A 12,975-nucleotide genomic window follows, 5' to 3' on the forward strand; every position below is an offset into this window, starting at 1 on the left:
CTCGTTCTCCAGTTCTTCTCTTATCCGTCAGACTATTTTTTTTTTTAGCTATTATAGTTTTTGCTTGTTTTCCGGTTGCGATACCTTTTAATTTATTTGTATGGCAGGTTGATGAGTCTTCGTGTTTGCGTCTTTTCCCAGTTGTTTTTAACTTTTCTTCTTTCCGTTTTATCGTTAATTTACGTAATAGGTTGATGAATGATCGTGTATAAGTCTTCTCCCGGTCGTTTTGTTTTTAACTTTATTTGTCTTCGCTTTATCGTTTACGAGTCTTCGCGTTTCAGTCTTTTTTTCCCGATTGCTTTTTAGCTTTTCTTCTTTCCGCTTTATCGTTTATTTATATGACAGGTTGAATAAGTCTCCGTGAGTACATTTGTTCTCAGTTGTTGTTTTTAATTTAATTCTTTTCGCTTTATCATTTATTTATAAGAAGAGTTGACGAATCATCTTGTGTACTTCTTTTCCGATTGTTGTTTTTAACTTAGTTTTCCCTCCTCAGACAACGTATTACTTCCTACCAATAATGTTATGCCCAAACCCCTCTCCCCTGCACCGAATGGTATGGGGATTAACTTCTTATTCATAGGTCCAAGAAATTAAAGACCTTGTTTTTCTATTAATTCTTTTTTATCTATTATTTGATTTTCATTTTTACAAACTATTACATATATAGATATACACATTAATACATATACATACATACACTCACACATGCATACATACATACATACATACATACATACATACATACATACATACATACATACATACATACATACATACATACATACATACATACATACATACATAGAAAGCACCACAGAGAAGCTGGAGCGTTTAACAAAACTTTGTCCTCCATTTTGGTCAGGTTCAGTACACTGAAGATGAACCAAAAGTTTTCTCCAATTAATAAAGCAAGACCTGGTGAATTTTCTTGTTTAAAGTTGAGATCTTTGAACATGTTTGACTTTTCTAAACGTTGAAACTGATCAGAAACTGGTTTGAACCATGTATATTAAATATATAAAGCAAAATCAATCGTTCGCTCCATAAAGGCAAACCCATGTTAGTCGCAGATAGATCTTGTGAGAAAATTTAAATGTAGCCAAACTTTGATAGGAAAAATACTTAAATCTGAAGAACATAAAGCATATCATAAAAAGAAAAATCCAAAGCGATCCATTGAAAGAAAAATCAAAGTGATTTGTCGTTCATATAAAGCAACATAAACTTTTAAGCTGAGAAAACTTGTGCAAAACTGAAGGTAATGAAACAAAGTACTTTTTTTTATTCCAAAAAGAACTTTTCACAATTGCCAGGTCAGCAATATTTTTATTAGTCAAAAGTTAGATATGTCGCCAAAAAGGGCAACATAGATTACTCTTAACGCTCGGATTTGTATATAGATAAATGTTTAAAGAAATGTCTTTTGCTATTCATTAAAAAGCATATGTCCACAATATTTTGGCCTAATTTAGCTACAACCCATAACTCCAAGAGGTCTCTAGAATGGTATGAATAAAATGGCGTAGAATTGGTCCCTAAGAAAGCAAATCCTCCAAACTATCTTGAGCAGCGAGTTATTGAAAGTTATTGGTCAATTATAAAAGAAATCCTATTGAAAAGCAAGAAATAATCTTCAGATTTTAAGAGAAAGCAGATAGCAGCTTCAAAAAAAGTAACTCAAAGAAAGATCCAGGAGATGATGTACTCGAAAAAAATTTTTTAGTTTCTAAGCTACCAATTAAAAATGTAAAAAATGATTGAAATAAATAATTTAGTTAGCTTCCTTCTGCAAAAAAATTTTAAAAAATCTGTTAAGTAGTTTCGAGTAATAAACGATTTAAGCGTGCTGAATTCCATCGTGTTCAACCGATATACTCTCGGATGATATATTCTCTGATGATTCTTAAGAAAACATAAATATTATGATATTGGAAATATACAAGCAGTAAAAAAAAAAAAAACTCTTTTACTTTGAAGAGCACATGAACCTTTTCAGTACACAAGACAGTACGAAAGACGAAGCCAACGTAAACTTAATTGTTTGTCAGTATGTTAGAAGAATCGCAGTTCCCTCATCATAGATTTTTTTTTACTATAGCGCTCTCTATCTTAATCTATTTAATTACATTATAGAATTTTGATTTAACTAACATCTCCATCTAATAAACTAAACTCCCACGTTTTTCTCTAACAACATAAAACTTCGATATGACAAACCATTTTTTCCCTTCAGGGTTATTTAGATATTATAAAAGCGAAGAAAATTAGCGCAACACAAATGCAATGATTTTCAATAATGGTAACTTAAGATACCAAAACTAAAAAAAAAAAAAAAAAAAATACACGAACACCGTTAAAAGATTTAAAAGAAAAGTTCATTTAAGAATTAAATGGCATGATTAAAAAACACGAAGATAAACAGTAAACACTCAGTGTTTATTCGATATTACAATTTGACAGACGTAAGCGATTTTCTTCATTTTTGACTTTCTTCGTCTGCAAACCCAAATATATACAAATAGGTCGTCTTCATCTTTCGTTGGACGAAGTTTCCAATAGAAACCGTCGTTAGTTAAAGAAAATACTCAAACTTTTTATTTACTAAAAACTTTCAAGTTACAAATTTTGAAAAAAATGTTTATCTGGATAGAGCTTCAGAAAACTAAAAATTTGCAGGTGGTTTTTTTTAAGCACTGATATTATTAGAACGCAACTGTGTATTGACATTGTGTATGTAACAGTTGAGCACAGATAAATAGAAAAAACTTAAAAAAAACCCTGGATAAAGGGAAGATCCGTACTAAAACAACCGATTTTTTCGTACTTGTGTTGTTTTTCAGCTGATCAATGCATAAAAATAAAAGTAAAGCTAGATTATAATTTAGTAATACAGGATTTCCACTAAGCTTCTTTTCATTTTGAAAAATTGATTACAAAAGCAGTTTATAAGAGATCTAAACAAAATTGGTTTTATATTAGTGTTTATCAAAGTTTAACTATTTAATAGACCTCTAGATGGACACCATTAGTTGCACGAAGGACATCAAGTCGGTACTCTATTTCTTGCCATGTTCGTTATAGCATAGGTCCATCAATCTTGGCAATCACATAACGAATACATTGCTTCAAGTCATCAAGATCCCGTATCTTTCTTTGATACACGATATCTTTTACATTTTACCCTAAAAAACGTAGTTCAGGGAAGTGATATCTGGCGAACGTATTGGCCATGGAATTGGTCAATTCTTTCCAAACCATCGGTCTGGAGATATTTGATTGGGGAACTGATGATGGCGTCCCCAATGTGGTGATGCACCGTCTTGCTGGAAAATAATGATTGGTTGTAGGTCAATCAGCTGGGGTCCCACACATTCGGTCGGTGATGAAGAAAAAAGGACCAATTATTCGATCAAGCAGAATTCCACAAAATACAATCACTTTTGGACTATCCTGGTGAAGCTCCTTAGTCTCATGGGGGATGTTTTGACTTCCAGGTTCTTGTTCCAGGTATTGTGTCTGTTTAATTTCCCTGAAACATGAAAAGCTGTCTAGTTACTGAAACAGACTCGCTTAAGAAATCCTTCATCCTCAGAAACGCGTTCCAGCATTTCTTCAGCATACTATCTTCGTTTAACGCGTTCCAGCATTTCTTCAGCATACTATCTTCGTTTAACGCGTTCCAGCATTTCTTCAGCATACTTTCTTCGTTTGGAAGGACTGAATGGTGGATCTCTTCCATACTTAGACCTGTAATTTCATTAAGTCTGAACAAATGATTTTATTTCAATAAACGGCGATGCACATTGTTTTTTTTTTTTTGAACAGCCATTTTAGGAGTATCTGAAACACAAAGATTTTATGTGAAAAAGTTTTATATGAAAAAAAAAAAAACTTAAATAAACACTAATTAAAATAAAACCAATCTCGTTTAGTCGTCTCATAAACAAGATATCTCATAAACAAGACGTCTCATAAACAAGATATTTCATAAATTGCTTTTCTAGTAAATTTTTCAAATTGTAAAAGAGACTTTGTGGACACTCTGTATATCGTAAATTATGTGTTCAAACAACATGTTGTCATCACGTGTGCTCAAAGATTGAATTTATCAAAATAAAAGTACGTGATGTTATTTCAGTACTGGCATGTACTGAAACAACCAAAATAAACATTCACAAAAATAATGCATCAGTAAACCCTTACAAATCGTCGGCTTACTTGTAAGAAATTGACTTTTAATGCAGTTTTATGAAGAAATTTTTTTTTTTTTACACATTATGATACAAAGCTATTTGACAAATCAGAATAGGTCCCTAAGAATTTTTTTTAGAATAAAATTAGAGTTTGTCTTGTCTGCTGAAAAATTGTATAAACAGACACAGGTTTTAAAAGTCGACGAAATAAAAAACAAAGACAATAACAAAACTCAGAGTTATTTAAAAACTAATTTTATCATAAAAATTTTGGTCTAAAGAATAAAATGTGCGTATGTATGTATGTATGTATGTATGTATGTATGTATGTATGTATGTATGTATGTATGTATGTATGTATGTATGTATGTATTTATGTATGTATTTATGTATGTATTTATGTATATGAAATAGTATTATTAACTTATGATAACAATTTATATATTATCAATTTATATATTTATAACTTATGTTCATTTTCTGATAGCTTTCTTTTCTCTCTGTTAATAGGAACTTTTTTGAATTTCTGCTTCGAGTAAAGGTTAAACAATTTTCAGAGTGATTAAAAAATGTCTGCTGGATTCCAGGTCTTAATAACAGTTAAGTTATTTCACAAAGTACTGATTAATTACAGTACATGGTTACACTTCGGTACGGATCTCCCCTACACTAAATTTTCATGTCAAACGCTCATTTATGTTTCCCCCTCTGCAATTAACTTCAATAACGAAATTCCATTTTATTTAACAGTTTAGAAACAGATAGTATTATTCTACTTAAGGTATCACCATAAAGTCAAGAAAACAAAAATATTTAAAAAAAAAATAAAAGTAAATAAAAAAAACAAACGAATAAACGTTTCACATGACAAGAAGCATGTAACCTTTTGTTCTCAGACTAAAAAATGAGGTTATGAGTTGCTGCTAATAAATAGCACTGACTTCATAAAGATCATTTGGCCATGGTAACACAAAACATGATTGTTTGTTGGGTTTTTTTCTGTTCAATTCTGACTTTTTAAAGACTTTTTGTTTAATTTAAATTATAAATAAAAATATCTTTATTTCATTAGAATTCTAAATATAATTGTCAAAAACATTCCTACTGTCTCTTCATTGGAGCAAACCTGTATATTTTATATAAATTTGTGAAACCGTTGATTCACATAATTTACAATTACTCTAAAAACAAGCAGCATGTATGTCTGCTATTTACCACTGTTAAAGTACAAGTAGATTGTCGTGAAAATTAAAAATTCTCTGCAATTGGAAAAAGATACTTCTCGGTGGAAAACTTTTGCTGCAATATACCAGTTAATATAAATTCATTTGATTGTATTTTATAGTTAAGTTTTTCCAATTTGTAGATTTCTTTAAAATCTTCGTTACAAGAGACGATGTACGTGTTACTAGAAAACTTCGTAGGAGCTTTTAGAAGAAACTAAACCAGGTATTCAAATGTAAAATACCAAACTAACTGACCGGAAAAACTACATGAGAAAAATAGTTACCTTTCCACCAGAAAACTCAATCATTTCTAAAAACAAACGAAAAATTTAAAAAATAAAATAAAAAGAATTGAACTAAACTTTAGAGGTTCACCAACGTCTTTTTTACCTTTCATCGCTTTTGGTTCAGGCTTTACATTTTTAGTTACGTAAATAGTTGCGTTTTCAAATAAACGAGTGCGTGCAGCTGTCTCTAAAGAACTTAAGCAATCGAGGAAAACATCTCAAATGTGAAACAAGAGAAAAAAAAGTCAATGATTGGAAGGATAAAAAACATTAATGTTTAAATTTTACACATAAGATGCAACAACAATGTTATTGATCAGGCAAATAAAAAGTGGAGCGTTTTGCTGATGTCTACCATGCAGCAAATATCGTCTTACATCGTTTAGCTAAAAAATTACAAATGCAATGTATAAATACTTACTTTACAAGTTGAAAGCTGTACAGTTTCTCCGCCTCGTTGTCTTGTAACATATGATCCTCGCAAGCTGATTAAAAAAAAAAAAAATTCTAAAGGAACATCAACAAAAAAAAAAAGATTAAAAAAATAATAATAATAATAATAAATATGAATATAAGAAATATGAAATTTGAAAAAAGACAAAAAAAAAAAAAGTTTAAATGAGAGGAAAAGGATCATATTGCGCTGATAAAACTTTGGGAAAATAGTTATTACAACAAATCTAAATTCATCTTGATAAACTATTAAAACACTATTCCCCTCACACGCATCTGTTTTTATTTTCTGCATGTGTACAAAATCTTTAACCAGAATGCAAAATAACATGCCGATCATCATACACAGGTTTCCAGACACTGGTTTTGTACTTTTTTCTAAATGCCATATTTGTGAGGAACACAAAATTAAAGAAACTCACAGACAAACGTGGAAGCAGATTTTCCAGCGTTTAACCACTCCAGACTCACAATCGGTATACCTCTTGCTACAGCGCATAAAAATTTAACTGTACGACGGACCTTTAAAGAACAGTTGAAAAAAAAAAAAAAAAAAAAAAAAACTATTAGCTACAAATGCTTAACTGTAAAAAGATTTTTAATTCAAGATATATTTATATATTCAAGATATATTTGACACTTTGCATACTCAATTCAAACAGTTACTTTTGTAATCATGTTTATTCATTAATCATTTTAAGCAAAATATTATAAGCATTAAATATTTATTACTGATGAAAAATGATTTTGATCAATAAATTTAAACATGTAAAAACGTATCGCGACAAATTAAATAACTATTGCAGAACACAAGATTAAAGAAATACTTATTGGAAACCACGTGATAAATAAAATAATTGTTAAAGAGCACAAGATAAATTTAAAACAAAATAAAAAATTCTATGAAAACAGGACAACTATGTAAACAAAACAACAATGAAACTACAACAAATGAAGCAGGGTCACCTTATCTGTAACTAAGTGAGTTGCTAAGGCTACATTATCAACAACCTCTCCTCCCAATTCTGTTACTATCTAAAATGAAATAAAACAAAAGAAAAAAAATATAAAAATTTTCAGTTTTTTTTCAGTTCTAAGTAAGAATGTCACTGAAATTGCTTTTGATGCTAAGATTTTGATACCGATTTAAAAAACGTTCAAACCAGTCAGAGCCAGCCATTTTAACATCTTTCCATGCCATAGTCACAATGATGGTATTTTACAGTGCAAATTCATGCACAAATATTTGTACATCTTTCAGAGAAAGACTCTAATATATCTCTATAAGCATATATTATAATTTTTATATATTTTCTCATGAAAAATTTCAAAATGTGTTTAATTGACTTCGTTTTTCTTTTCAAACTTAATCTTATTTCTGATTTATTTCGGTGTTGCATTTGAGACTGATAAATAACATCAAAAATGTGATCTAGCATAGCAAAACTGTCACAGACATATTCTAAAAGCAGTACTGATGGAGTTGTTAGCCCACCTCTGGATAATATATTTAAATAATTATAATCATTTAACTCCTGTTGACAATTTTGAGTACAAAGCAATTTGCAACATACTCCAAACTTCTTAATCAATTTTTTGGCAATAAAACCAGCAATATAACTGGCAACTTCACGAGAATCATCCGATAAAGTCACACAATCAAAATCTCTTTCTTTAATCTGCTCCATTAAGGATCTAACATGTTCTATATCTTTATCAGCATTGATATCATTTTCAAAAATGTCAATTCCTTCTTTTATCAAACTTTTTATTTGGATTATACTCTCACTATAAATGACATCTTTCAAACTGACAAGGAATCTGCCACCGCTCATTTGACGGTATTGTCCATATCTTCTTTCTAAGGGATCACTTTGAAAACGAGCAGTCAATATAAATTTGTACTTATCTTCCAGCAGATCTTCAATTAATGAAGCATGACATAATAAAGTTCTTTGCAGTGCTGATGATGTTTGGGGAGATAATGTATATTTCTCAAAATTTGGAATTTTTGTGTTTTTCCATTTGTTTAACCAGTCAGCAAAAGCTCGAAAAAACTCAGGTTTTTTATCATTTATAATAGCAGCATTACCAAGAAAATTATTAGAAAACTGATTTTTTGAATTTGTAATTGTCCACCATTTATTGAATAGAGTTAAGAATGATGCAATATCTAAACGGTCAGGAAAATATGAAATTATTGCTGCTGCTGTAGTTTCATGGAAGATACCTAAGGCAACACTGACATTTTGCTTCCATTTTCCAGGATGGACAACTTTGTTATTTATATTTGGTGCTTTTTTTAAACTTGCATCCAACAGACTGTCCTTTTCTAATAAATCATGAAATATTTTCCATGATATTTCTCCTGATTGAACATGAATTTCATCTTTGAAAGCTGAAAAATTAAATTCTGGAAAAATTAATCTTTTTTTATTAAGTAAGTTGTTTCGAATATTTTTAATCAGATGCACTGTGTCAAAGAATAAGTAAACTTTTTGTGATAGTACATTAATAAACAAACCATCTTTTTTTTCACCATGTGTATCAAGTAATTTTGTAAAAGAAGAAACATTTGAAGCGTGATTGTCACAAACAACACCTCGAACATTAAAATTATTTTTTATTAAAAATTGAATCAGGTTAAGAATTTCAGACTTTAACCAGTCACTGTTCAATTTTACAATTGGAATTGCTTTGACAATACAGGAGATACTTTCTTTCAAACCAACTACCATGAAAGAGACAATGCTTCTATAACATTCATTTTCCTCACTAATCCCAATAACATTGCCACCAGAATATTCAGCACATTGTTGCAAATACATTTCATCAAAAATTATTATAAGATCTTTCGATAAGTTCCCATTTTCATGTAGCAACTTCAAAACTTTCATAGAATCTATTTCACCTGATTTAAGCTTGCCTAACAAAGATATAGATGGGAGTGGGAATTCCTTCAGCAGTAAATGATAAGTTTGCAGTGAAGTGTACCGCAACATTAATGCAAATTGAAGAACATTTGAAGAATAAATTTGTTTTTTTTTATTTGGTGACTTTTGAGTTCTTCAAGAATAGAAGACAACTTTTCTTTTTCTGTACTATAATGTGAATTGAAATTTTCCAGCATACTCCTTCTTTTTAACATACATTGGTGGGTTACTCTGAACCATGATGGTAAGGAAACTGGAAGATTTTTATAAAAAAGTTGGACATGTAAATTTTTGTCGATACGAATAGACTCAGCAACTTCAGGTATGTGTAGTTCATTTTGAATAATTCTATGGAACACAACACAATCATCAAATTTTGAAAATAAATATCCTGCTGGTGAATCAGCAGCTGAAAGGGAATCAACATCTTTAATAATATCTTTTAATAAAAATTTCTGATATTCATCTTCTTGAAATATTCTTTTAGCTGGTTATTTTCTTGGTCCAGATATAACTGGAAGAGAAGCAGTTGCTATGCTAGCAGGGTATATTGTAGGAACAGGCTTTAGGTTATACAGCAAACGAAATCGTTTTTCTGATGCTCCTTTATGTACAAACTTTTTCTCAAAGTGTTTTAAACAGATCACAGATGATTTTGTGACAGTCCAGAAATTTCTATTTACAAATCTAATCCATAACTTTCTTAAATCATCATCTTTTGGAAAACTGAAAACTGGAACTACTTCACCACCTAGATAATTGGAGGTACAACCAACAACACAGCATTTATTAACCATAATTACTATCTATTTATAAAAAGAAGCTATAATCAAGTATATGAGGTTTAGTTGATGTGAAGATATAGAAAACGCTGAAGTTTTTATCCTATGCCGGATATACTTATTTAAAATTTATAGCGCAATAATTAAAATATGTTAAGAAAGTTTGTCCATCCTACAGAATATACGTTTTTTAAACTGGCCTTCTATTTTTTTTCGATTTAAGCAGAAAAGAAGGCCGTGTATTTAAGTAGGCCATGGTATCAAAAAAGCTCTTTTCAAAAATGCGACTATTTATCAATACAAAACATTTTAATAATAATAAAACCAGTTAAGAATTTTATTTATTGTTACCGTACTAGATTTTTTAACCTGTCTTGGTCTCTTCTATAAATCATCTGGTGATAGTAATAAAAGTATTGTTGCTTCCACAGAAAATTAAATAAGTTTGTTAATAAACTGTCAGTTAAAAAAAAAAAAAATTATGCAAGATATCTCGATAATGCAAAATCCTCTAATGATATCATACATGATATTTTTTGTATATGGAACTAAACAATGCATACCTTTTCAACTTGCTTGTCAGTTATACCAGTAAACACAACCTTAGGCCTCAAATAAGAATTTTGGCGCCTGCCAAGACTTTTTGATACACAATATGAACCATCAACTTTGCTTAAAGGTAGCACTCTGTCATTGGAAATTTTTGTTCGAATTTTGCCAGGTATTTTGTTCTCAGATTCATCAACTTCTAATGATTTTCTTTTGTTTATGGGTTTCACACTGTCTAGAGCATTCAAGGAGACATCAGTTGAGTCTATCTCTTTCTGTTTTTCTGCTTTAAATTTAGCTACATTCTTTTGCTCGACATCATCTGTAAAATGTTTGGGCTTTACATTTTTTGATTTCTTTGTTTCTTTCTTTATTGTGGTTGTTTTTTTTTCTTCTTCTTCCGCATAATAAGTTTCTCTTTGGCAATTTATTTCATTAGAAACTAAAAATTTCTTTTGACTTTTCTCTTTTGTTAATGTTTTCTCGTCTGTTAGATGATCAGTTTCTTTTTTAAATATCATCTCAGTAGAACCTGGTGATTTCTTTTTTCCATTCTTTTTTCTGATTAGTTCTTTTTCTTCCTCTGAGGAATGATTGTCTTTTTTACAATTAATTGATTTTGTTTTTTCTTTCTTGGTCTTTGATATTTCTCTGTTTTTTTTGTCCAATGATTCAATAAATCGCACTGTCTTACTGACTGATCTTGAAGATTTTCTGACAGGCGTCTTTTTTTCTTTAGAAAATTTTGGAATAATACAATCTTCTTGCTTTAAAACTTGCGCATCATTGTTATTTTCTTCAGTTTTATCATCATCATTGTCATCATCAAAAAGTTCTAAAAACAATTTTTAGGTCTTATATAAACAATTTTATAAATCTTAGTACAAATTTAAGAATCAGAGTTATTTAGATTATTTACTGTATAAATTACATTTTTGGTTCATTTTAAGTCTTTTTTATTTTTTCAAACTTCTTCTTTACTATTTTCTGCTATATATTGTATATACTGTTAAATTTCAAGTATTCTATTTAAACATATTTATATGAAAAGAAAAAATAAAAATAGTCTGATCACTTCAATGTTAGATAGGTTATTGTGTAACATTTCTTATACTTAACTTAAAACTTGTTGAGGAATCATAAACACTCTCTTACTTATTTTTTATTTACATTTAGTATATTTTGTCATTAAGAAGTTGCAATGCATTTTCATGTATACCATTATTCAAGGCAGGAGAACTGGACAGGACCCTATAAAATTAAACAGGGTGTACAATCTTACAAAATTAAACAGGGTGTACAATCTATATTCCTTGAAAAAATGTAATTTTGTGTAAAATGTTTAACAATGTCATTTTTTGAATGAAAGGCAGTAAACATTAGACTCTTTTTTTTAAAGGAGACATTGTAGTATAAAATTTGGGAAGCACTGGCTGATAAAAAGTCAAAAAATAAAAACACGTGATGTTTTTCTAAAGGAAAAAAATGAAAAATTAAAAAATACTTTTTTAACCCACCACTATTCAGATTCCAGCACAGTTTATAACCTTTTAAAAATTCATCAAATTATTAAAATTCAAAGTTAAAACTGTTTTCCTAAATATATTGAGTAAATATGGAAAGACTGATGTTTATTTTCCAGCCTTGATGACTAATGCTTATTTTCCAGCCTTGATGACTGTTTATTTTCCAGCCTTGTCATAATAATTAAGGCCTAAAAAGATCTTTAGGTACAAAAAGTTTATCAAAAATATTTACAAGTTTTAAAAATGAAAGAAGTGTGTGTATTGGGCATTTTAGCAAAAAAAAAAATCCATACTTTAAGAGCATTTTTGTTGTAAAATAAATCTCCTATATCCAATTATTTTACTTCTGGAGTTCAAAATAAAGTTCAAAGTAAGTTACTTGATTAGTAATTTTAAGTAAATAATTAAAGTAATTCAAAAGTAAACTTTTTTGCTGTTTTTTTTTTTTTTTTTTTTTTTTAGCTGTTCTTGGGATAAAAAAAAAATGGAGATTTTTTTGTTAAATTGAAATCACCTTACTAAAAATATTTAAAAATGAGACAAAACTAGTTTTTGATATGCTACAATTTAGGCCAGAAATTATTTTAGAAAAGTAAGCTTGTAAGGGGGACATATCATGTCAGTCACATAAATATAGATGCAAGACTTGTATTATAACATCTCTTTTTTTTTTTTGTCTGTATTCAGGCATCCATTCCATAAACTGCCTTATGATGACACAAGCTTATTTTAAGTTTTTATACTGACTAGTATAAAAGACAATCATCTAAAAATTAGAAAAACTTGTTAAAAGTGATAACTGTACTTTTAGACTATTAGTAACACAAAGTTGGCTAACATACAGAAATCCAGTATTATGTATCATATCATCTGAAATGAAGCAAATGGATTCAGACTGAAAGTGGTTTTAAGTTTTGAAGTATGCTATGTTAGATCTGGTGCAATCTGCAGACAAATGATACTTAACTATGTCTTTTAAATCTTTCAAAGTAAATGCTTGCTTATAAAATTACAAAATAA

At 29.4% G+C, this 12,975-nt stretch overlaps 1 protein-coding gene across 11 annotated transcripts in view; it reads right to left on the reverse strand.

Annotated features, from left to right (window-relative positions):
- Positions 1–2,362: 2,362 nt before the first annotated feature.
- The window catches only part of LOC145185581 (uncharacterized), a 31,560-nt gene continuing 20,947 nt past the window's right edge, over positions 2,363–12,975 (reverse strand). For 3 of the 11 annotated variants that reach the window (XM_090097621.1, XM_090097620.1, XM_090097618.1), the window contains 8 exons: positions 10,444–11,264; positions 7,132–7,200; positions 6,588–6,687; positions 6,134–6,197; positions 5,816–5,907; positions 5,710–5,735; positions 5,479–5,639; positions 4,784–4,974 (listed from right to left, as the gene is read on the reverse strand). In XM_090097621.1, coding sequence (XP_089953747.1) covers positions 4,920–4,974; positions 5,479–5,639; positions 5,710–5,735; positions 5,816–5,907; positions 6,134–6,197; positions 6,588–6,687; positions 7,132–7,200; positions 10,444–11,264 — 1,388 coding nt within the window. In that variant the 3' untranslated portion in view covers positions 4,784–4,919. Of the gene's footprint in view, positions 2,568–2,819; positions 3,847–4,783; positions 4,975–5,476; positions 5,736–5,815; positions 5,908–6,133; positions 6,198–6,587; positions 6,688–7,131; positions 7,201–10,443; positions 11,265–12,975 lie in introns of those variants that run through there. The other 8 variants (XM_090097624.1, XM_090097616.1, XM_090097625.1 and 5 more) reach the window with 6 other exon arrangements.

This window comes from Hydra viridissima, unplaced genomic scaffold (assembly GCF_058129835.1).
Source record: "Hydra viridissima isolate aposymbiotic clone 2 unplaced genomic scaffold, HvirCarnegie_v1 scaffold_9, whole genome shotgun sequence".
NCBI classification, from domain to species: Eukaryota; Metazoa; Cnidaria; class Hydrozoa; order Anthoathecata; family Hydridae; genus Hydra; species Hydra viridissima.